Genomic DNA, 26,696 nt, shown 5'->3' on the forward strand with positions numbered 1-26,696 from the left:
ACTTCGGTGTCTATATCTTTATAGTGTTAAATAAAACAGGCGAGAAAACGAGAATACGCAAGTACATTACGTCAACAGGACTGTTGTTAAAAGACATTTACAAAAAGAATAAATAAAATACAAGTGTCTCACTTTTCTTTAATCCAATTAATCACTAATAAAATCACCTAAAATCAACGATGATGTAAATTTAATAAGTTACAGCTTTTTGATGCTTTACAGTGAGCAGAAATACGTCAGCAGTGAACCTGTTAACAATCGATTAACGCCAATTAAATTAACGTTAACGCTCCATTTATCACAATGCTGAAGACCCGTAAATTATCGACTAATTTATTGTTTCAACCGGATGCTCAAGTTGAAGCCGCGATGAAAAAAAAGATGCATACTTGGGGAGCATTTTATTCCAAGAATGCAATTGTAACGGGCATATACGGCGGCGGCTATGAAAGCATACGACAGCAATGCAAATGCAAGTGTAGAGGGAGGAAAAACGAGAGAAAGAAAGGGACAGAGTCGGGCGAAAAAGAGAGAGAGAAAGAGAAGAAAAGGTTGGGTAGTGGCCGCGGTAAATGGTGCGAGAGAGAGGAAGGGAGAAGCCACGACGCGACGGTGAGGAGCATTCGAGTCAGCTTGACGGTGCCGGTCGCCTCAGTATGCCGCGCAGCGCGCAGGCTCGCGTACGCGTATTGTTTCTCTCTGTTCTCGTCTCCCTCGCTCTCCTTTCTTTCCTTGCTTTCCCTCTCTCTCCCTCTTGTTGTCTCGTATGCACGCAGCGCGGCTAGAATACGCAAGTACAAAACATCTCGCGGGTCACTGTTTTTGCGTTTACGTGTCGTCGTTCCGTTAAGGTTTTTTTTCTGCTTCGTTGGTCACGCGCGCGAGGAGAACCCAACGAAATTCAGGTTCTTCGTATACATATCGTAACACGTTAGACGTGTACAACACGACGAAATTTCTTCGAGAACCAGTTATCGACGCGTGTGCGTGCATATACGAGGCCAGTATACGTCGTGACACAGTGACACGGTGCGTAACGTTCGTAGTGAAGGAGAGTGTGGCTCGTAGCGAAAAGCATCGCGAAAGAGCGGGAAACTCCGATATACTCGACGGATTTTCAAATCGTTTGACACATCGGAGATAGGGACGAAGCATGGTTGGACACTGGAAAAGACCCGAAGCGGATAAGATGGTCTGGCAAGACGTAGCGAGTGCTGGAACGGTTACGAAACGCGGTAGAAGGAGACGTGGCACGAAATGAAGCGAGTTTATCCTCGTACGATCGATAACTATAGCACCACGGTGAATATCAAGCGGTTCGTATATCCAACGTGCACGAACCTAACCTAGCGAACTACCTGTTCGTTCTACCTTGTACCTTCGTAAACACGGTCGATGAAATTGTCTAATAATTTCTGGCTCGTCAGAAAGATGTTGACGTGAAGTTAACATTTCACACACGAAGACACAGCGTAGAAGTATCCAGAATGTCAGAATGAAAAGCTTCCAGTTATTCAGGAAGTAATTTTCCTCGCGCGCCATCTTGATCCGTCGATAAATAGCGATGACAGGTGGTGGACGCGATTGTTGATCGACGACCGCGCGCGATTCGATCGCTCATGATCGAACGCTCGATACATCTTGGTGCGTGCGCGCGTGCAACGATCGCGAGTAATCCCCGGAAGATTTCTTCCACGAGGGACGCCTACTTACGGGAAGACAGAAAATTACGAGAGGCGAGTGAAACAGCGAAGAGAAGAGAGAATTCGAGGCGCTTTTATTTTTAGCCAACGCCGGTTCGCGCATCGCAAAAACCGGTTTCCAAGTCTCTGTTCGAGCTCGGGCCACGAGGTAGTAAGGTGCGTATATACGCGAGAAGGGTTTTAGCTGAAAAGGGAGAAAGCGAGAGGGAGAGACACGCGATATAAAGGTGGAGTATGCTTCTTTCTCTGTCGGCGAGTAAAGAAAGAAAGAGTGACACGGAACGTGGAATTCTCCTAAGCCGATACATACCTCTCCCTACTCCTCTTCTTTATTCTCCCACCTCGAACTATCGATTGCGTGTATGCACGCCTGCACGCGCCTATCCATACTCGACGTGTTACGTGACATCGTATCGGGAGTGTATGATATTCGATTATCGAGTAAGTCGACGACGAAATGTTCATCACCGATGTAATTAGCCACCATATACCTTGGTATATGTATATGTCACGGGGCATCGATAAATCGTTAGTTTCTCGAATCGATTTTATTAAACAAGTGTAACAAGTCGGTGTGCATAAAGAAGAGAATGTGAATCGAACGAACGCAAGAATTAAAAAATAACGAAAGAAAGAAGAAAAGTAAAAGAAGGAAGTGTTTGTATTGGATTGTTGCGTGGCACACGAGATCGGCGAAGACACGAAAACGGCATGAAGAATGGCAACCGATTCGAGCAGCCGTCAAGGTGTAAGGGCGGTCGCCACAACGACAACCGATCCGCAACGAAGCGAAAAGCGCGCCGTCGCGGCGCGAGGCGCCGCCGGTGCTCTGGCCCTCAGTATTCTGGCCTTGGTCCTCCAATCGGCGACCACCGCGACCCCCACATGGGGATACTTCACCAATCCTGACGGTGAGTCATGCTTTTGAAATTCTTTTGATTCGAACGCGCGTATTTCCTTGATCCATCGTACGATGATGCGCGCAGACCAGTACCCATCGATTGCGCATGCTCAATATTTCTCGCGGTCAAATTGCCGACTCTCGAGTTCATAGTTACGATATCGATCGCTTATCGATTTATTTCACTGTTCGTGTCAAATACAAAAAGTGCGTCAAAGAGAGCAGGAGTTCGAAGTTTAATAAATTTGTTTTGTAAATAAAATGACATGCGTATAGCTCTTGAAATAATTAGAACATTTTGTATTCAGATAAAATAGTCAATGTAAATACAAAACTGATTACTTTATTAATTCTGCTGCTCTTTTCGAGTTTATATGACTGGAAATGAATGTTATATTTTAATAAATATTATTAGAATATAGATGGTTTTTAAATATTTGGTTTTAGTACTCAATATTATACTATCTTTCGCGTATTCTTTGCTTCTTATAGATAAAGTATTAAAAAGGAAGAAGATATCTAAAAAATACAAATATGAAGAAGAAGCGAGAGCAACAGCAGGACTAAACCTATCAAATTTTTCTAGTTATACGAAAGAAATCAAGTTATATACTTTTAGTCAATATTATATGCAAATATAGTAGGAAAAGTGAAACTGAGTCACAGTCATTTGAATATAACGAAGTAAAGCGTGAGTTATTACTGTTGCGCAACTAACTAATGCGGTTATCTTTGTGGTTCCTATTTCATAATTTCCATAGAAATTGCGTGCAATATGATTCTTAATAGCGGCTTGATAGTATCACGTAAATGGCTGTATCGAGAAGTGTTATGGACGCTAAAAGTTTTTGTAATTTAATATACCTATAGAAGCGAGCTTTTTCACAATATTAATATTTAGACGCTTTTATGCATCCACTTCTTATTTAAGTGTTACAAGGACATTCTTATAACAACTGTGTACAGGATGTCATTGTACACGAATTAAAAGTTCCGACGGATTACTCAATGTATACTTTTCGACAGAAAGTAGCACAACCTTTCTACATATATATGTTTCCTCGTAATCTTCGTATCTCTGGATAAAATACGTCGATCCACTTGCGCTATTGCTCAGAAGTAGCATCAGACTATGTCGCTATTATACTATATGTACATATTTGTTATTTGAATATCATTGGTTCTACTAAGACTAATAAAAAGTCTTTTTACGCTGACTTCTAATTCAAACATAAAAAAATCTGAAAATGGAAAATTTGTTATGTAACAAACCAGTTCTATTTAGTTTGACAATTATTAATACTATTTTTTATTATCGTATATTGTTTTTTGAAAACTAATTTAATCGCGTCACAACATTCCATTTTATATAGCTACGATGATTAAAAAGAATAAAGTCACGGCATTTCGATTTAGCCGTAATTTTCTAATTAACACCTCGTTAATAACATCTGTAATAACATCTTATTAAAAAAAAAGGAAATGTCCGTATACTTTTTGAGGGATAGTGTATGTTTCGATGATAATCTTTTTATTTTTGTCTCTATTCACGATGAATTCTTAACTCGGAACTGTTCTTTTCCATACGAACAAAATTCGACCCAATTCAGAGCACGATTTCCCGTGTATCGAGTAAATTAATTCCAAAGGTAGTTTTTACAGCTGCTGCGCATCGTATCTTTCATCATCATACCTCCCTTCGACTTATTTCCTCTTAGATAGCAGATACAGGTTGCCCGCCACTGACTCGTTCTTTATCCTCCAGCTTTTCCTGCTAGACTCGATGGAATGTTCAAGTACGAGCTAATATAGTAGCACGTTTATTGCATTATGCGACTTAGTAGCATCGGGTTAATCGCGCATCTCTAGGCGAAACATTCTCAATGACTGCACAGAAGTTGAGGAGCTATGGGTCGTAAGAAGTTTCGTTTATGACTACGGTAAATAATATGTATACGGCTAGAGTAATTACAGTTCTGCAGGGTATTAAGAAGTTTATTAGCAATAATCACCATACTATTTTTTTAGTGGTAGTCTAGATCCTCTACAATATCCTACAGGCGATATTTTACTATGTGCACTAAATAAATAAAATATATATTTTTACCAACTGCAATCTGTTTTAATATATTAAATAGTAGTAAACTATTATACACAAACATATACATATATATCAAACTTGTCACGCATACTGTGGTGTGCAAATATTGATACGAGTGTCGCTGTATGTACTATATTTCACACCGTGGTTCAAATAAATCAGAACCCCGAGTTTCGCATGCAACAGCGAAACACATATCACATCATAGCTGTAAAAAGATCAGTAGCATAAAACATGTACTATTTACGTAAAACATTCTCACGCGATTGAGTTATCGAAAGATTGTCCGAAAATTCGCGAGATCATTTTATTAATTAACGTAAAAAGCAAAATGTTACGAATCCAATAAGTAATCTACACTAGAATAATTTAAGCAAGTACCATTCGTTAAAAAAAATAATATCGTACATTTTATTCTTTGAACAGAGGGGTTCTGAGGATTTAAGAAGTTTGCTCTTTTGAATTTCCGACACGAACAACTTTCCATTTGCACGATACTGTATAAATCCTTTGTCTGCAGGAAAATTGAAATTATTTCTTTTGCGACGTCTGAAAGTCAGACGGGAACGAGAACGGTATTAACATTGTCCTTGTTCCGCTGGTTGTTTCTTGAAACAGTAAATACGTTGTAATTCTCATTATAATTCTCGACATATATCCTTTATTTCTCAGTGTTCCATGAAACTTCGAAGTGTCGCTCAATGCCAGCGTTCGTTAGACGTTGCGTAATCTTACTGAACTAATCTTACTTAAATGCAAATTACGCGCAGATCCTCGCTTCGTACGCGTTGCGTGTCCAAGTTTATTGGACTCGTATAACAAAATCTAGATCCGAGGTTTAGTAGCATAAACGGTAAATGAACTTGCGGATTAATCTCTTTATCTTTATAGTTTGTAACGTTTCATCGTGAAACGCTTAAGCACTTTCTGCATTTTCTAAGCGTGATAATTCCTTGCAATTTTATCATTTCTTTCATCATAAAATACGCTGAAGTATCTTTATCGCGGATATAGTTGACATACAGTTTTAAACATGATAAAATCAGAAAACAGAATTTATTGGAATAATTGCATAACAACATGCATATGAACTCAGTCGAAGATCACAGGGAAACCTACATACATGTTTTAAAATTTAAGGTGCTGTCATTTTATACTGTGTTTTCATTCGCCTTGGAGTCAATACGTGTTTCAGGAATATTATCATAAAAGTAGTCATGTCATTGATTTTTCATACAAGTTCATGAATTTAAAGTGTTTAAAGTATTAGGTTGTCCCAAAAGTATCTATCGTTTTATAAGGAAATGCACAACATGTTCCGGAACAAAAAGAGTCATACATAATTTGACAAAATAATATAAAATAAAAGCTGTTGTGCATCCATTATTTCCTTATAAAACGAAAGAAACTTTTGGAACAACGTAATATTTAAAGCATTAAAAGAACTTCAACTGTACCATATTATACTAATTTACACGTGCCAGAATTTTTCGTAATATTTTTCAAAATAATTTAATAGAAAAACGTTTAACTATCTGGTTAGGATAGAAATAAAGAACAAAACGTTTGCACAATTAGCCGCGCAAATAATCGATACCGAGATGACCATTCTATTGTGGCTGTACGAGGAACAGAACAGGTGTCGATAACCTCTCGTTTCTTTATCCATCAGTAAACGCTTAAATACAGTCGATGCGATTGACTGATCGGTTTTCATGGTTCGTTGTTCCATTGCGGTTTTTTTATTCCCTGGTCGATATTCGTTCCACACTTAAGCACAATTATCAAGGTGCATCATGGTTGCCCAATCCCACGAGTTGCAGACTTTCCGCCTACCGAGTACGAGGTCTACCTGTTGTCTGAAGAAAGTCTTGTGAATGCTTTATATGCACTTGCTATGTTCAGGTATAAAATACTGGTAAAGGCTGGTGTAACGACATGGTTACAAGATTATTCGATGCATAGTGTTGTGCTAGTTAAAAATTATTTCGAATACTGAATACGATGATTATGGATATATAAAAATTATTTCAAGTTAATAGCGAATAATGAATTAATCAAATTTATTTGTTATCTTTTATTCATTATCCAAAGTCTTCAAACAAACGAGAAGAATATAATTCTTCTTTCAATGAAATTTATCTGAGTTTTTAGCATTCTACAGTTATTGGAAAAGTAGATGATAGTAGGCTGCGAGTATTTATATAAATTTATATTTTATAAACATTTAAAAAGTAGCCAAAGGTATTCTTGTATCAGGTTGTCCGAAATGTTTCTTTCGTTTTATAAGGAAATAATAGACGCACAATGTTTTTTGTTTTATATTAGTTTATTGAATTATACACGAATATAATAATAGAAATAGAACGAAATGGATCATACCTAATTCAATAAAATAATATAAAACAGAAACTGTTGCTCATCTATTATCACCTTATGAAACGAAAGAAACTTTTCGGACAACCTAATATATCATGGATTATGTATTTTGTATATTAAAAATCAGCAGCTTTTATTTATATATACATGTAAACAACTTTTTTCAATTATTGTAGGATAGTAAATAGAAATTGGTTAATCGAAAAGCTGCACTGTGTATTGCAATAAAAAAGCTGTGCCGTGTGAAAAAGAGTACACATAAATATATTTCTTCTTAAATATAAAATTTATTTGAGTAACTTTTAATGTTGATATAATGTGTAATTAAACACGATGCAGGGTATACGCAATCACGATAAGTCCGGTCGATGTTTCGTTTGATGTATTCCTTTCATAGAGAATTTTGGTTAATCGAAACACAATGCAAATATTATACTGATTTTTAAATATGATTTCTCTCTCTGTTGGTATGTTAATAGAGATTTTGCAATACTAATGCAACGAACACACAGTTTGTTGTGGTAATGAACGTGGGGGTAAATGAATGAAAAATTTAAATTAGCGTGAAGTAATGGAACTTTTACGTGGACGAGTAAATGGAAAAGTTTAATGGGTATTTTTTTGTGATGCATCCAAGTTATATGAATGTTATTAAAGAATATCAGTACATTATTAATGACTTAGGTATGAGTAAAAGATATATATATATATAGAAGACATAAATAATATATTTACGTTAATAGTGAATTTAATATTCTTCGTGTATTATACTATGCATATACGCTATATATGGATAAATGTAGCTAGAATGAAACGGTATGCGTGACCCTAGCAGGTGGTTACTACGATGCTCTACCTGTGGTAAATATTTTATGTGTGTGAACGTGAACGTGTGTTTACGAAGGGTGCATGTGTGAATGAGCGTTACAGGTGCGTACCTACCCGTAAGGCTTCTTTCATTAAGAAGAATCCTACACTATCTTCTAAGGCTCTTCCAGCTCGAATATCTTAAAAAATTTTGAGTCACTTAAAGCATACTTAATTCAACGACAACCTTTAGTTCGTTACTTTAATCCTCTTAACATGAATTTTAATATGTAAAAAATTGCATATGAAAAATTTTTTCGAAAATTGTATCATATAGGATTTCGATCGAAGTCGATGATTTATAACAAATTACAGTATCCGACTTGCTTCTTACGTTACTTTCACGTTTTCTTTGTGCAAGAAGGTTCTCGGATTAACGCACGGTCAGCATAGAGATGCTAATTAAACCCTGAGAAAGGTTCCGCGATTAGTGCTTCGAGATTAACACGTGACACGAATATTCCACGCCTAAAGCTTCGTTTGGATTCAAGCAACGACTTAAACCACTTTATCACTGACAACGCGTTATTTATTCCACTTTAAATATCTTCTCTATTCAACTTCCAGAATACGTCGTTTTAAGCATCAATTTTATTTTGTTATTCTTTTGAAATCAGATTACACTAGAAATCCATTTATCTGATTTTAATTAATGTCCGATTAAATGAATTTCTCTTTATTTGACAAGCGAAATGACTCGAATTAAAACGTTATTAAATAAAAAGAAAGTTGTCGAGGAAATGGGTAATAAGGTAATAATGGAACAAAATTAGTGACTTCAAAAAAAGATAAATTAGGAAATTTTCTTCATCCTTTGCGATGCACACAACTTTCAGGGACGTTTTATCGATCCTGTTTTCTAGACACAGAAGCCCGAGTTTCTTTCTGTCCGCAAGACAGAATGGTTCTCAACTGTAAGAATTGTGGCTTTGAATACTGTTACTCGCGTGATTCACGTCTCGAATAATGTGGCCGTCTTTACAATAAAGCAACCAACTACCGTTTGTTGGCTGACTGGAATATCGCAATTAGAATGTGCTACATACATGTGGAGAACCTTCACCGTGTAATTTTTCTCGTCTTTCGTGGCCACAAAGCGAAACAGCCGGAGGGAACTGTCTGGCATCGATTAAACTCTGATATTCTAAGAGATAGATGTTCTTGTACGATGGTTAAAATAATTTACGAAGAGGTAAAGAGCAGAATGTTAGCACTTTAGGCTGGGTATAAGCAACTTTCCATAGGTTGTTCTTATAGTAGGTTTTTCCTACAGTTTCAGCAGTGTGTAATATCGATGTTACTAATATATTACAAATTTCTGTCTGTGGAATTTTTCATAGAATTAGTTTCCTCATATTAAAATATTAGAGTCTTCACTACGTGAAAGTGCATCCTTAGGAAACAGTAAATAAAAAATGTAGAAAAGAATTTTTTGATTGTCTCTATAGTTTCTAAGAAAAATAATTTTAAGTGGAAGCTTTGAATGAAAACTATTTTGTAATTATTCAACAGTGTAATCATTCACAAGTGTGAAATTTCTTGAACAAATATATAATAATAATACGTGTATACGATAATCTTCGGCTCATTGGAGGTAATCATTTTCCAATTACGTCAATCAAAATTCCTTCTGAACCTACTACATAGCCAATGAAAAGTAACTAGAACAACTGGTTTGATCGATTTTAGTATTTCCGTTGATTCCATTAAGAAGCAAACGTAAAACGTAAAGTATACGTCCCGCGTGTATCGCCATAAAAGAAGCAGTACGATACGCTGGTACGCCAGGTACGTCGTCCATACATAGTGGAGTAGCAACCTCGCAGGTGTAAGTAGGTGGCTTTGGATACTGTTACACACGCACACGCGCGAAACGCCACGGGGAACCGTGCAATGAGCAGGGAATACCTGAGTGCGTGTGGTAAAAATGATAATCAGAGCCTGAGAAACGGGAGCTACCGGAAAGGTTCCGTGATAGGGTTGATAAGTTTCGAGCTAGCACGAACATTTTTCGACACTCGATCGTAGCGGAATTGTGACATGTTTACATCGAGACGAGTGCTTTGGAACATCTTGAATCTCTTCCATAATCCATACACTCGAAGATGATGAAAAATTCAATTCGCTTCTTATATAGGTTTAAAGGTGGCGAGAAATTTGAATCGTTTAAAATTTAAACGATTCGGTACCTAATCGATAAGTCATAAATACTGAACTTTTACAATTGTTGCAAGTCTTAAATCTTGATTCTTGCATCTTGAATAACGTGTATCGAAAATCCTTGGACGTTCTGAAAGTCTTAATATAGATCTTGCAAGTCTTGAAACTAGGCCGTGAAAGTCTCGAATGACAGTTTTAATAGATTCCAAAGTCTTGAAACGTGATGGGTAACGAACATTGTATTCACAATCTCTTACATTATATTCCATCTTCAATTTCTTGTATTTACCTTCGATATCTTATGTAAGATATTGTTTACTCGATCTTTCAATACTTGGAAATTTATCAAGTATCAGTTGAATACCATTATCGAAGCTCTACAATTTTAAGACTCGTCGATTCTCTAGATCCGAGGTTTACCAAGGTTTTAAATATCGAGTCATGTCAGAAGTAATTCGAATCTCCACAGTACCGAGAATCTTCTAACTATTTCGAAACTTAGATCCAATCGATCATCGTTATTTACACGTAGACAATACTTGGAACATGCGTATTTGCCCGAGGTTCGTGGTGCAGGAGCTAAAATAGTTCCCGGTAGGAACCGTTCGATAGACGGGTTAACGAACGAATAAGTATGTATGTTCATACACGGTGGAAAAAGTGAGAGTATTACGAGGTTCGACGCTCGCACCGTCTATCTCCGTTACTTGCCACGGCGAAAAGATCGAGATTACGAGTCCGGTAGAGGGTGATGTTTGATGGTTACGGAAAACAGGCAGAACTGGTATAAGAAGTGGTTGAAGTAGGTTAATGGATTCGATGAAGTATCGCGTAGAACGGTGGAAATAAACGACGGAAGACCGGTTAGGAAGGATAAACGGGCGTGTGCGTAAAGCGGTCGTAAAATCGCGGAAAAACGACGAGGCGAAGATGTTCGAAGATATGTAGCCGCGTTGAATGGGCCCAGTGGTCGATTCGAATCGTTCCAAAGGATAAAGTTAGCTTAATGGATGGCATCGAGTCGTTATACCGTGCTTGCGTGGTAAATTACTCGTACGTACGCGTATGAGCATTATTCGATTTAAGACGATTCCCTCGCCGGAGAACCTGTTATAGCAATGATTACATCGCATCTGCTGAACGTATCGTCTGGAATACGCGATCATCTGATTCATTGGTTATACTGTTACTTGCATATTAATCTTGTTTTCGTTATACGGACCGTGAGGGATGCTGAAAAACGATTGATTTAATGTGGAAATTAAATCGTCGAATGTTACGTTAAATGTACTTGACAAACGGTCAGTTTCCAAGCTCTGCTTCATAGTCTCTTTTTATTGATATTAGTAAAATGTTATTAACTATTCCGGTTAGTTTTATTTGATAAAGCTTGAGGTCTTGTCGAGATTGGCCTTAGTAATGAGAAATGTTTTATTTACCCGCAGTAAATTAAATCGTTGCATAGCTCCCTTTAATTAAAATATTATTGATTATCACGTCTATCAATATTTCATAAAATTTAAATTCTTGTCGGGTCTAACCTTCCCATTAGAAAGAAGAATTACGACGAGACCTTTGGATTCGTTAGTTACGCTTTTACATGTAAAACAAATCTTGTTTTTCTTGCACGACTGTAAGGAATCTTGAAAATATTTGATTTATGCGCAGCACGTTATATAGTTGAATAACCAGTTTTCTTTTAAGATTAAGTCAAAGTTAGAATATACGATTTCCTTCAGTAACTCCTGAAATATCATCGATCAAATATCGCTAAAAGAAAGATTTCTTTAATCTCTAATTTGTTAAATATTTTTTGTGTTACTAGCATATACATACATACATATATAATTATTGATTCTTTTAGTGAAAGAAAATAAATTTTAACGTTACGCGTATTAAAACAGTGGTTTGGTGAAGGTTAAAGTCTAAATTTGTGCATGGTTTACTTTCAGCAAGCTATTAATCTAAACAGCATCATCATACGTTCGAACATCATACTTAAGGATCCATATATGTACCCTCAGAATTCTGGATAACGTAAAATCTTAACAAACACGCATTATCTCATTTCCCATCGATAGAATCATTCGTACCGCACACGTTATACGGATAGCATGTTTCGCGACGATGGTTTAGACTTGCATAGCTAAACTTCAGCGTAGCTTGTCCTCGGTAAGAGTTGCACAAGCGCTGTAACGTCTCTAATGTTACAGCGTAAAACTTTAAATAACTACAAACTCAGTGTTCGGCCTGTGAAACCTACGAATAAGCTGTTACTTCGAAGAACATTGTAATTCGTCTCTGGCAGTCTTTAATTCCCTTTCAACATGCGTATTACCTCTGTGGGGATCCCAGACAACATAAAATCTCTGTAAACGCTTTATTTCATCCTCCATCGATAGAGCCACTTATCGTTCGCATATACAAATACCTTTACCAAGTCAAAGGCAACACTCTCGACTTCTCTATAATGTTCGTACGAGTTGTGGCATTCTACGAGGACGTTTTCATTCGATCACGGGAAAAACCTGTTGTACGTGTACGTGACTATGCGTATTCTGCTGCCAGGCCAAATTGATGTGTCATTGTCGATTCCTCAAGCAGCACAATGTGCCGCAACGTAACACACCATTACCATTGGGAAAACAAGTATGCCACCCCGTCGTGAGTGTTACGTACGTGTACATATACACATATACGTAAAACGAGAGAGAGAGAGAGAGAGAGAGAGAGAGAGAGAGAGAGAGAGAGAGAGAGAGAGAGAGAGAGAGAGAGAGAGAGAGAGAGAGAGAGAGAGAGAGAGAGAGAGAGAGAGAGAGAGAGAGAGAGAGAGAGAGAGAGAGAGCGAGAGCGAGAGAGAGCGAGAGAGAGAGAGAGAGAGAGAGAGAGAGAGAGAGAGAGAGAGAAGCGTGTAAGTACCGCTATGCAGAGGACCAAGAAAGTCTTGGAAGAGCCATGGCGTGAGTGCAACGGCCTTTACCTGGACTCTTTCACTCGCCACTCGCCACGACTATGCCATCTTCCTCTGAAAGTTATAGTCAACGCGAGCCACTCGTTTACCTCAGTGCGAAGAGGCTCGTCCGTAACGGAACACGATACATTATTATAAGTCGTCGTGGCCCCACTGTCTTCTGTATTACGACACCGCTGTATCTAATGGTTCTCGGTTGTCTACGATACATAGCTAGTCGAAGGCATTGCGCCATTCGCGTACTTTCTTCAGCATCGTTAAGATCAAGTCAATCGGTGAAACGAGTACTTTTCGGTAATAAAGGCGTTTCAGAAGGTTGGATGATAGGTGGGTTGGGTAATTTATTCGCCTTCGTATAGTTAAGTCTTTACGGTTCTATATGTAGACTTAAACTTGACACTGTGTTATATTCTATCGGTTTTGGCTTCGACGTGTAGAAACGTATTCTTTTGCGTTATCATTTAATTCGATAGAAGTATGTCAATATAAGCAGGCGTTATTAGTTATAAAATATAGAAATACATTAAAATTATGAACATCTTTGGAAAGTATCTGATTGAATATAAATCGGTTGGGTTAATACGTCGAACGCTGCTCGAATCACAGAGGATTAATCACAGAGTTATAATCGAGGTGGACTCCAGAGAAATGTACTACTCGTGGTGTATGAGAAATAGGGTTCAGCAGTTAGTCGATGAAATATCACATGCGTGGTGGAATATATGTTTATGGAAATAACGAATAACATAGTACAATTTGTTTCTCATAATATATTGCAATTGTGCGATATTGTATGGAATTAATTAAAATATCATCGACTAGTTATGTTAAAAAGGATCGAGGTTTAGTTCCCGCGATTTCTCACCTCTGCTCACGTCTTTCTTTAAGAGATACAAATTTCTAATTTAAAACTGAATGATACGTTGAAGGATAATTGTAATAAACATTAGAAGCAATTCTTTTGTGCATCCGTATTTTTAACAAAGTAGTCTGACTTTGCGTAACGCACTTGTTCTCACGATCTAGTTACTTTGCTGTAAACTCGTCCATGAGGTAATTCATATCATATTAATCTGACTAGAAACAACCTGTAATATCCGGTCGAGCGAAGAAGAAACAGAACCCGAGATCACGATACCGATACAAATTCCCGCGGGAAACATATTGGACGGATATGGGAACGTCTGGTCGTCTGTGAAATCTTGAATCTTCTATTTTTCTTCTGTGATTAAACGACCGGATATAAGTGATAAATATCGATAATATTCTTCCGCGTTGGACATTTACAAGTTGTCGAGTAGGTCGACTGATCATAGCTTGATTGTAATTCTCACGGAAAATATTTTTAAGTAACCTTTAAGCTAGATTCACATTGGTTGTTACAGAACTCGTTGACAATGTATAAGTGGCTAGGAACATAACCGTTTTACAGTTATGGACAAGGTACCTCGCGATGCGATATGTCTTCTAATGAAAACATATGTACGCGAAATATCTTGATATTAAACCGTCGTATGGACAACGTTGCGCTACGAGATATCTCATCCATAAATCAAAGAAAATGAAATTGTACAACATGGTAAAATGGTCATAAGTAGATTGCGAATGTTTATGCATTTACGGGAAGTTTAAAGGTGAAAAATTTATAAAATTCATGTAATATGCAAAAATGTATAAAATATTCAAAATAAAGTACACACCTATTAAAACATTTAGCAGTTTGAAATTTTCTATTTATGTTCCATTTCGTTAGTTATGAAAATCTGAAATTGCAACTTCACTTAATATCTCATTTAATATTTGTTTCTCAAATTTTTTCTTTTTTTTTTTTCTCGCATCTCGTCGTTTCAGTTGAAAGAGGAGTTATTGATTGCAGTCGTTTCCTTCAAAATACGTGCGAATTCATCGAACTCTTATTCTGCGATCAGGCCGGCGTTCAATGGTGTATTTAGCGCTGGAAGCAGCCCTTTCACAACTCCTACTCAGCCATCATTTAAATCAGTCAAATTCACGGAAACATCGACGCGTGGCATTTCGTATGCGGAATATCAGCTCGAAAATCGCGCTTTCACGGTGTACCGTGGCTCGTTACTCGGTCCATTTGCGTAATTTCCATTTCGTCCCCATTTTCATGCTAAGTTTTTCAGTATTTAACGACCTACGAGAATTCACGAGAGAGTTATCCCAGTTACCGCACTAACATTGTATCTCGATGTTAACGAGAAATTGAATTTTCTACGATTTCGATCGAAATTCCATTCGCTAACAGTAAATATCTTTAGGATTATTCCTTTTGTTTCATTCGGCTCTTCCATTCGATGTATTCATTAACGCTAATTAGAACGTACGTAATTGTATTGTTATTACATCTTTTGCTAATTTTATTATTACATAATTTCAGACCAATGCTCTATATACGGATGATAATTCTTTTTGTTTATATAAATTCTTTACGAGGGAGTTTTCTAAGATAACGAAATTCCAAGTTGTCGTTTTTTTAAATTCTTAGTTTCTATAGAGCACACAGTGATTCCAGTTCTTCGCCATATTATAATTGGCATTGTTATAAAGACAGAGTTAATTTTCTAAATTTTGTATGGGCGAAGGAGGACAATATAGAAAGTTATACCGATATACTAGGAAATATAATCTGGCGATGATTGAAAGTGTTGTTGCGCAAGAGAATTGGGTAAACAGATATCTACGCGTAGTAAGTACGTACGTTTCGTCCATGACATTCTTTTCCGAGAGTAGACACGAAGTTGTTCTCACGATTGAATCGCTGCTGTCGCGTGGGCCGTCGCGTTCTGAATATTGCATCGATATTTGTGATATTTCTCTCTAAATGCGAAAATACCGTTGTCGCTTGAAAATAGACTCTGAACAAGGACGTCTTAGCGTTTATGCACGTTTCATTGTGGTTGGTTACCATTCTAATGTAGGTGGTTTGATTCTAATGTAACCAATATATTATGTTATGTATGAAGAATATGGTGACTCACCAAGGTATTTGAACGATTATAGTGGAACATTTTTATGGATATATTATGTGTCGTATAACACATTTCGAAATTTCATTAGCATCGTAACGTTACACGTATACGGCTGCAATACACCTCTTATAACTTGTATGTAAATTTTCCAACTTGTTCCATAGTTTATCAACGTGATCGTAATAGCGTATATCACTGTAGTGCTAATGAAATGTCCAAATATTTTTTCTAATGCATATAATATATTCGTGTGTAGCGTTGCTACGTTTTCCAAAGTTGTATATTTTTTCAGCCTGTAAAAAAATATTTTCTTAACAATAGAAAAAGGCTTTTTCGTATGATTTCGTAAAGAAGACATAAAATAGGAGATCACTTTTATTAAAAATAAATACATTTGTCGTTTAATTAGTAACTCTTAATTAGTTACGTATACACAATATTAACTGTAAAAAGGTTTATAATCATATTTAACTACCTTTATTGTACATAAATGTCTTATTTGTTTATCATAAAGGAATTAATTTTGGTATCAGTAAACTAATTAACTCTATACTATGCTAAATTGAGTTATGAAACTTATTAACCTACGATAAGCTTCTGTTATATTACTAAATATTACTAAATATTACTAAATATTAGGTTGTTCGAGAAGTTTATTTCGTTTTATAAGGAAATAACAGGCGCACAATGTTTTTTGTTCTATATTAGTTTATTGAATTATGCACGAACATAATAATAGAAATAGAATGAAATGGATTATACCAATTTCAATAATATAATATAAAAGAGAAATTGTTGTTCATCTATTATCACCTTATGAAACGAAAGAAGCTTTTCGGACAACCTAATATAATATATTTTTACCTGATTTTGAACGACGCATTCAAAGAGAAATTGATTTTATTTTTCTTTCTTTTAATAGCGTAGGAGATGAGAGTTATTTTATATCGATATGGTAGGGCTTTAATCTTTCCGCTATAGCGGAGAGAAGAATGTCAAGGAGGTGAAAGGAGCTGTTAGATTTAGAACGAACGAGGCCCCTAGTTCTCCGTTGCTTAATTTCCGCTTCCTCTTCCAGGTCGCCACATATGTACTAACGTAGACTCTCTTTTGGGAGGAAATTTAAAGCCCAGTCCTTCGTGTAAACGAGTGTATTTTGTTTCAGACCAAGTGATATAATATCAAAATAAAATAAAAATGAAAAATAGAATAACAATAAAACAAAAGCGTTGAATGTAAAATATTACTTTATTCTGTAGATCTCTAGAACATAGAATATCTCTCTACATTGTAGATCGTTCGATATTGTTGAATATTTACAATAGAGATGTCGATAGTTTCGATGCTTCGGGCATCAAGTAACAAGTTCATAGGAACTATCGAAAGAAGATCTTTTTCGATACCTGGAGGAGAATGTGAGTTTCAGTGAATGATTTTATTTAACCGATTTAACCTATCCCGTTAATTTTATACTAGTCGAGCTTACACCGGTTATTAATTTTAGCGACTGGTTATTAATTTCTGTGGAAACTGTAATCTACATAAATGTGTCTCGACAAGATCGTATTTGAAACGGCGTGATCCTAAATTAAAAATGACATTCTCCTTCGAGAGAATGGCGAAGCAATCGATATCCGCGATACACGGAGGTAAAGGAAGAATTTAAATATAGACGAGATATTTCTATTACCTTCGGAATTTAATTACACCATGGATCATGGATACATACACATCCACTGTTTACGCATCCGGCGAAGTTTTGCGCTAGTGTAATGCTCGATGCAATTAGCGAAATTTGCAACAAGTGTAAATGCACTGTATATTATACGTGCACAATTGTAAATTATACACCATAGACTAGAGTTTCCTTTCATATAAAATTTAAATATAAAATTCCTATAAAGATCGTATTATCGCTTGAGACTTATGGACGATTCTTGATTATAGTCGCCGTTAGAACCGGCATAACAATGTTGCTTCGAGGCGTAATTAAATAAAAATATCTGACGTATTCCGGAGGATGCGAATATCTTACCGATTATTCAAACATTATCTTACAATTATTCAAACCAGTATCCGAGTACAACAAGATTTCATGTAGTTATAGCAATACACAGTTCACTTGACACGCAGTAATAACAATTTATATATCATGTTTTAAAGGATCAAGTGCATATTTATTATGGAAGACCTATTATGGAAACCTAATTTATGTTTTGTGAAATAAAATATAGCACAAACAACTAGATGTAATTTTTTACGATGTAGAAAGGAAGCAAATTAATGGTTCGATCTTGTCCTTTTCAAATACGAAACTTTATCCGTTAATCAAATTTGGGTGTTTTCCCTTAATTCTCTTCAGAATTCAACAAGGAGAAATATGCATATAATTTATATTAACTAAGAAATCCTCTTCTAATCTCATCGAATCTCCGAAAAATATGTTGGCTAGTAAAAGCTTTGAAGCCTTAAAAATTTGCCAAATAACCTAACGAATATCAACAGATCATTTAATAGTACGTTATAATAATGTCTTATAGAAAATACGAAAACTTTCTATTCAAGCAAATCCTAATTAAATCATAAATTTCATCCCAGATGAAAGATCAATATAAAGATGCGAGCACACAAGTAATAAACTACAAAACGAGCAGTGGACGTTGTAGCAGTTAGATTGGTGCTTAGCAAAGACAGGATGGTTCCCTGGGAGTTGAACATCCGGCGCATCAAAACGGAAACGGGAGTGCACCGTCTAGTACAGTAGATAGAAGACTGGCCTCGGTCGCGGATATACACAAGGCGCGTGATTCGCTCGCACGCTCGGCTTTCGTACCAATTACAGATGGTTGCTTCGCTAGTAATAACCCTCGGGACTTAATGGAAGTCGAGGGGACCATGACGGAACGACGGATAGGACGTCCCACGGGTTTCTAGACCGCGCTCGCCGCCATTCGCCATGAGAAAATAGCGTAGCACGAGCCTCACGACTCGCGGAAACCACGTGCACTGGCACTCCGCACGATTGTTACAGACTTTCGCCGTGGAAGTTTCGCGCTAGTAGTCGACGTGGAAAGTCACGAAATTGAGATGCACGGCCAGTCACGCTGTATTGGTACCGTCGAAGTTGTGATTAGAGCAGTGACGCTTTTCGCAAATTAATCTCTTAACACACGTGCCACTGATACTGAACGCGTATGTATGTCGATTCACTTGTTCAAGCAACGCTATTGATATAATTTTTATAGTTTACGCGTGTTTTGACAAAATAACTTTTTCTCGATTTGAAATGAAATTGAAATGAAAATGATCAAATCTTTTTGCAATCGGAAATAACTAACAATGAGAATGTGATATATCTTTTGTAGAATATAAAATATATGTTCGTATAAGATATCGTAGCTGGAATTCATACAGATCAATAGCTAACATAATAATTGCCAAATGATGAGATTCTATTAATATAGTTAGTATAATATGAATTAATATAAATGTAAATTAAAGTAATATAACTGTATAACTATAATACGTAAGTAGATAAGCCTCGTCTAGGTCAGGCAATCGAAGGCAATTATTGGAAATTAAATTCAAATAAATAACAGATTTACGCTGGTCAAGAGGTTACTTAGATTACTAGACTAACTTGAACGAGGCTTAAGGTCGATCGTGTTCAATGACTACTAATTCCTTTTGAAGAAAAGAAAGCGTAACAGAGAATCGTTCTAACCTTTGCGAGATCACGAGATACAAAAGGAATCGAAAGATTATGCTACGGATTTTAATCAAAATTATTAACTTCAGTTCGCATGATTGAAGTCGATTGCGGGGTCACGAGAGGCGCGGTCATGTCTGGGTCAGGTACAGATCTCTGGTTCTCTGGTACCGTTCTAATAAAATCTGCGATATTTTTCTACTATTACTATTTTACAGCTATTATTTCGCAATCTTCCAACGAATAATTTTGAGAACAACATTTGGTCCGTAATTAGCGAGAATATGGGAACTTTTGTGCATTCGTAAGCCTGCGCTATTTGTGGAACGATGTGAATGAAACTTGCTATTTGTGGGAGATAATACAGGAGAAAATGTGGGCTGCAAGATACAAGGAAGATTAACGTGCAGTATTTTCTGTTTTTTACACTCGTTGCACTTCGTATCATTCTCTTTGTAAATACGAGAGAAAAGTTGATGGTTTTCCCGGTGTGATAGTTCAACTAGTTTCGAGCGAGGAAGGAAGGACGTGTGTACTCATCTCCGGACTTGCATTATTTGATTGCGACAAAAAGATAACTGATCGCGTTACAGAGACTCGTAATTTTCTTCATTCAAGAATAACGGGCGTTCCCTTTTCAAATAGCAATCGTCAGGCTGTATTTAGTCGATAACGATAAACAGATTCGTTTAACGACGTACTTCGTTACGTTCGCGTTGTTTGCGGCACCTTTCAGCAAGAATTCCATCTCGTTCTTTTTATGTCTTCTCTTTTACTTTACTATTTTCTCGCGATCTCGATATTTACGAACCTCTTACACCGTCGATTATCTTCCATAAATCGGAATTGTTGCAATTTCAACAGGAATAGAGCGCTTTGTCGTTTACGCTTTGTTGGTTTCAATGACTTTCTCGTGCATCTTTCTCCCTTTGCATCGTATACTAATTGTCCTCGTGGAAACAATGATTACGTAAACGAGCGACTATTCAACAGGTCTCGTACTTCACAAAAGTGTTTCGTTCTACGTCCACTGGACAAAATGTATCGCTATTGCTTGCCTGCTCGTGAAGAATCGATCTTACGTAATTCATCGTTAATGCTTTTGCATTCATTTTTCACGAACAAATAGCATTATTTCTGCCATGATCTCTTTGTCTTGTGTTCATAATTTAAAATATAGACAAGTAGAAATTACTGGCGGAAATTTAATGCATAAATAATTTCAGATAAAAAGCTTACCTCCGAATCTCATGAAATTGCTACGTTTTCTCCTCGAATTTTACCACTGGGGAAATAGAAAAACGAGTTTAAGGAATGTTACAAAGAATATCGTATTTGTCACTATTTTCTATCTTTCACCCTTACTATGCAAATCTGTTTTTACAGTTCAAGCAGGCTACACTGCTTTCTACTATCATTGCCACACTTTCAGAAGAAATATCATTTTTCTTTCTCTAACATGAAAGCTGAATTTCGATTGAATTCATAAGCGTTACACGGCGAATAACTCGTCACGGCTCAGATGTAGCCGGATAAAGAACGGAACTGTCGTCATTTTTATTTCGCAATAGTGATTGAGCGGTAGGCTAACGTCTATCATGAGCGGCCGATGGTTCGCGTGTTCGCTATGAACGTGACACGACACCGCTCGAATCTGCAGGATGTCATGCCGATGATACACCGATGTTTATGATAGTTAATCATTAGAACGATACTCGCGGGAAGCGGAACAGTTTTTTACTCTCCGGGTCCAAGACGGTATGCAAGGAAACAGGAAACGTTTAGCCGCGTTTCTTCAGGAGCAATTTACGAGCCCGTGGGTTCAAGGAAAGTCGAACGAATTAAATGTTAACGAACTATGTTCAGAGAAAGACGCAGCGTGGTTAGAGTTACAAATATTTTTAATATTTCCAGACTAAAAGAATAATATCGTAGATATCGTCAGAGTGCAGTAGAAATATTTTTGTTCTTTTTTGTGAGAAGAAATATCATTATATACTTTTTCTATATTATACTGTAGTATCTTGTACTACTATGATTAGTTTATTTACAATAATTGGATTAAACAGTTGTTGATTAAACAGGAAACGATGGTCATTTAACATGAACTAATCACAACAATGTATTATAATTAAGACAACTAAATAATTAATTAGCAGCTCTCGTCACCACGGATTCGACAACGCAATTCGCAGTCTCTGGCTTCTCAACTCATACTGCTGTTAATTCGTTTATGTCCCTTAGCAACCTCTTGTCTTTTGTCTTAGCCTCATATCTTTTGCCTTAGTCCCATTACGCCATGTTCAGCAACAGCTTGTTTATAATTCATACGACACCCCCCAGGCTCCTCGTCCACGATACTACAATACAATTATCTGATTTTTATATAAAGAAGATACTTGTTACTGAATATGAAAATTGTAAGAAATCTAACACGATCGAGGAGCTTAGCGGAAAATTTAAAAAAAAGAAGAGATAAATACACAAAATGATACGTAACGCCCATATTTTGATTTAAATTTTCATTGGCTACGAAGAATAATATATTTTAATATTTAGAGACATTCCTATATCGAAATTCAACCTGATTCGCAGTTTTTTCAAGCGTGGGAAGTTTTTCCGCTTTTTCTTCGAACTCTGTGCCAATCTTCACAAATATTTCTGAAAATCAAACACACAGTTCTTTGCGTAAATCCAATCGCGCGAAACATTGCCACGACCCGCATGGAAGTATCAGCTATAAAAATATACGAAATTCTGGGAAAACGGTCAAAAGGTTGCGTGAAACGATCGGAAAAAACGAGAAGATAAGTCAGAGACGTGCGCGACGTATTTGATGGCCGCAAAAGAGATATGTGGAACAAATCCAGGGAAGGTGTCATAGGGGCTGTTGGCTGGAATAATCCCAGCAACCACTATCATCATTCTACGATATAATCTACTTAAATCCGTGGATGAGCTCGAGTAGAAGGATGAAAAGGCTCGGAAACTAAGTAAAGAATTGGACATCGTGATGATATTTTTTCCAATCCTCACGTACGTAAGAGGGTTCTCTCGTTCGGTATTTCCATTGTCGTTATCGTGACAATACGTGGCTACACGTACACTTGTATGGATTGAGAAAAGGTATATCGTACACTGTATCGAGAAGTCTTTCGATAGAGCCACGGGATTTCAAAGCTGACGACGATCTGTATTTTCGTGCCAAATGGCGCGTACTATGGGAGCAAATGTGTAAAATGTGCATGTTATAGGATAGGAATATAGATATCGAGACGCATCGATGGGGTGTAAAGAAACCTACGGGAGTACCGCGAGAAATCGTAGAAATAATGCAACTGAAAGTAGAAAGAAAACTATTGCATATTTCGTTTCTCTGTTTTATAATGCAATGGTTTAACGAGATAATGAAATTTTAACTCTTCGTAGACAAATCGAATGGTTTATGTCGAAGACTAGTTTTTTTCTGTTTCTAGGCTTTCAAGAAAGCTAAACAAGCTCTGAAATAACTAGAAATATTATTCTACTACATTGTGCTCTCATTGCTTAAACCAAATATTAAAAAGTTTTTCCATTGAAAATACAAATTCGGAAGAGAAGCATTTAAATGATTGAAAGTTCGTTTAACGCTGATGCTTTTGCTGATGCTGTAATAATCTATACATGACGTTACTTGATCAGAAAATCCGCTGTAACGCGTAGCTTTATTTGTAAAATGTGCGTGGTTTGCCTACAGATGACTACCAAATTCGAGCCATCGTCTTGTAATATTTTATTTGTCGAATAAACAAAAGTAATCGTAGAAATCGAACGATTTACTGTAGAGAAATAAAGTAAAACGCCGTTAAAGGAGAAAATTACGTTCGATTAAGGTCGATTCTCGTTTTTTCACTCGTTTTCGAATTCCTAGTTGAAGCGGAAAAGGAGGCACGAACTTTGAGGAATACGTGGTTAGATAATCACGCAAGAAGGAACTGTGCAATGACATTCCACGAGCAGAAAGTCACACGATTGTACTGTTAAAACGGTTACACAGTGAGAAGCGTTCTGCGGAAGGGATTCGCGGCATTTTTACGGACGTCCCAGCGTGAACGGAAAACCGCTCGCTCGTTAGAAGATTGCGTGGTCACCTGATCGTTTTAGCGTAGCTACGTAGCCGGTTTCGAGATCCTTAGAGACTCCTCTGTTCTCTTCTTCTCGCACCGGCTGGTTCGCGTTCTCGCTCGAGCGACTTTCGTGTTCCGGGTGGCGGCCACCGGAAGTCCTTTCGACTCGCCTCGGTCCTCTCTATGCTATTCTCCTCACTTTTCTGCGTAACTCGTATTCTAGTACACCGCGTTTCATATTCTGTCGATGTTGCGCGGTTGTTTTTTAGGAAATATACCAACAACTATTTATAGATTACGATACTGTTCGTTTTAATAAAACAGTGTTGTGCGTTTGTTATATGAAATTGATACCAATACGCATTGTTTAAATAGAACGTCGCTTACTTAAACGACCTGATTGTTCAGTGACACGTCTGTTTATCATAGCGTGAAATATCTTTAATCGTTTTACTATTTTCGATACACTTACGAAACATTTAATCCAGGATATTTGAACGGAACTACGCTTGATAACGTTTGCTACTTATATTTTTTTTATACGTATTTCCAATTTCTTTCTCCTTATAGAGCCTCAGAAAATTCTTGTCCCATGATTTCCGGTCTTACTGTTAAGTCGGCCACCTGTCGCGTTACTTCTTTTTAATTCTTCTTTCTTTAATTAAGTCAATCTGCAATTCCAACACGTATCGAGCAATGGTCTTGGAAGTTCGTAACACTATCATTTACTATTAGAATTATCGTTACTAACACCGTTGTGTTTTATTGCGCTACCGTCCCGTGCTACTATTCTACTACATCATACAAGCGCAGACACGTATAACATCTAAGGCTCTGTTGTCCATTCTTTATATGGTGTAGAGGCTATGAATATTTCATTCAGTTGCACGAAGGTTATCTACCAAGAACTGCTTTTAGGTCAATTTTCGATTCTACTGAAATTTCTACATTGTGCGATTAATACTCATACGAACTTATCTTCCATTTTGGTCTATCGTTATATTTTGTTTTCATATCTTTTATCGTACATTTAGCCGCTTTCGTTGTTTGTAGTTGGATTCTTATTTTTTCACGTTGTTTGAACTGTTTTGTTTATATTTTTTACATTGTTCGTATTTTTATAGATTATTTTAAAGTATGAATTACAATGTGTAGTACGATATAAAAATCTACGTATATATCGTGTAGTACGTGTTGCAATGAATTCATCGAAACGACAGTTATTTTATTGTTTTTTATTCTACCTATAAAAGTACATATGCTGTTTCGTTTTATGCCACAGGCTGGTTATATTTATTTATGGAAACTATTTGTTTTAGTTAACTCACTCGTAGCTTCAAGCAGAATTGTATACAGCGATGTAAATAGGTTTTCTTTAATTTTATAAAGGCTGGCATGTTTTATTCACAACACATAGAATATTTTATTTCAAAGAGTCGAGATAAAATAGAGTTGGACTCGTTAGAATTCACGAAAGAAAGAGTCAGATAAAGTACAAAATATATAACTCGCATAAAATTAAAAATATACATACGTAACTCTCTTTCATATTAACAATTGCTCTCAAGGTTTCATAAATCGACGATTATTTTCTAAGAAACAGTTGCGTTTGAATATTTGTATCTCGATAATCTGCACGAAACTGTTTGCCATTGAAAGTCGTGAGAATCGAACGGAATTCATTGTACGGGAAGTATCGCGACGAGAAACTTTAGTAGAACATTTCTTCTCGCTGCTGCAGGAAAAAAGAAAAGACATTTTCTATCGGCTCGATGGCTTAACGGTAGTGGTCGATTGAACTCTATCGTTCTTTAGTTTAGACAGCAAACCAGTTAGTTTTTTTCGATTGTAAGCGTACACGTTAGCCTTTATCCTGCTACGAATCGTTTATGAGTAACTTTCCTTTTACGATACGCGAATAAAACTTCCATTGATGTAGAACACTTTAACGCGCGTTAACGTGCTTGTCGCACGTTCACAACGAAATAAAAGTTTTCATGAAAAATCTCGGCTACGATTAGATTTTCATTTATCAAGTGAAATCTCAACTTCTCACGTGGGGGATAGAATTTTCGTTATTGAAAGAATGGCGAGGAAAATTAATTAATTTCTATTGCAAGAACTCTTAGACGAAGATTTCTATGGGAATTTGGGATTCAATTTTATCTTTCTATCTAAAATAAAATACTTAATGTGTTCATGCGTAGATGTAAAATTAAATATAGCGAAAGATATGTAACTAGAAATTGTTTTTCCTATACGAAACAATTTTCGAATTATACGCGAGCGAAGAAAGTGTTATCGAATAGAAAGCTTGTGGCTGATAATAATAATACGCGTTTCTATAAAATTTTCGATACGATGGATAATATTAAATAGAAGTCGAATTACCATACCTCGGATCTTTGGCGAGCAACCCACGTATCGTTGCTCGCCCCCACGTATTCGTTCGCGTTGCATTGTTTTCAAGAACAAAACCATGCGCGGCTTAATATTACGACAATGATGATAAACGTTCCATCTTTTGTGCCCTGTAGCTACACGCGGTATAATAAAATTGTGTATTATATTATGCAAATAAGGATATGAAATTTCCGTGCAACCTAAGCACGATAACAAATGTCACACGTTTCATCAGCAATTGCAGCTGAAGTAATTTTAAATATACGTAGAATCGCACATTCAAACTAATACGATGATGGATATAACGAATTTCAGAAGATACGCAATATGAAAGAAATATCGTAATTTGCCAAAACGAAGTTACAGGTACAATAGATATAATATACATACATACATAATTGAG

At 36.6% G+C, this 26,696-nt stretch overlaps 1 protein-coding gene across 2 annotated transcripts in view; it reads left to right on the forward strand.

Moving 5' to 3' along the window:
- Nucleotides 1-634: 634 nt before the first annotated feature.
- LOC139989039 (uncharacterized) overlaps nucleotides 635-26,696 on the forward strand; it is a 56,520-nt gene continuing 30,458 nt past the window's right edge. The window contains exons 1-2 of one of the 2 annotated variants that reach the window (XM_072006940.1): nucleotides 635-2,144; nucleotides 2,237-2,614. In XM_072006940.1, coding sequence (XP_071863041.1) covers nucleotides 2,422-2,614 — 193 coding nt within the window. In that variant the 5' untranslated portion in view covers nucleotides 635-2,144; nucleotides 2,237-2,421. Of the gene's footprint in view, nucleotides 2,615-26,696 lie in introns of both variants that reach the window. The other variant, XM_072006938.1, reaches the window with a different exon arrangement.

This window comes from Bombus fervidus, chromosome 7, assembly GCF_041682495.2.
Source record: "Bombus fervidus isolate BK054 chromosome 7, iyBomFerv1, whole genome shotgun sequence".
NCBI classification, from domain to species: domain Eukaryota; kingdom Metazoa; phylum Arthropoda; class Insecta; order Hymenoptera; family Apidae; genus Bombus; species Bombus fervidus.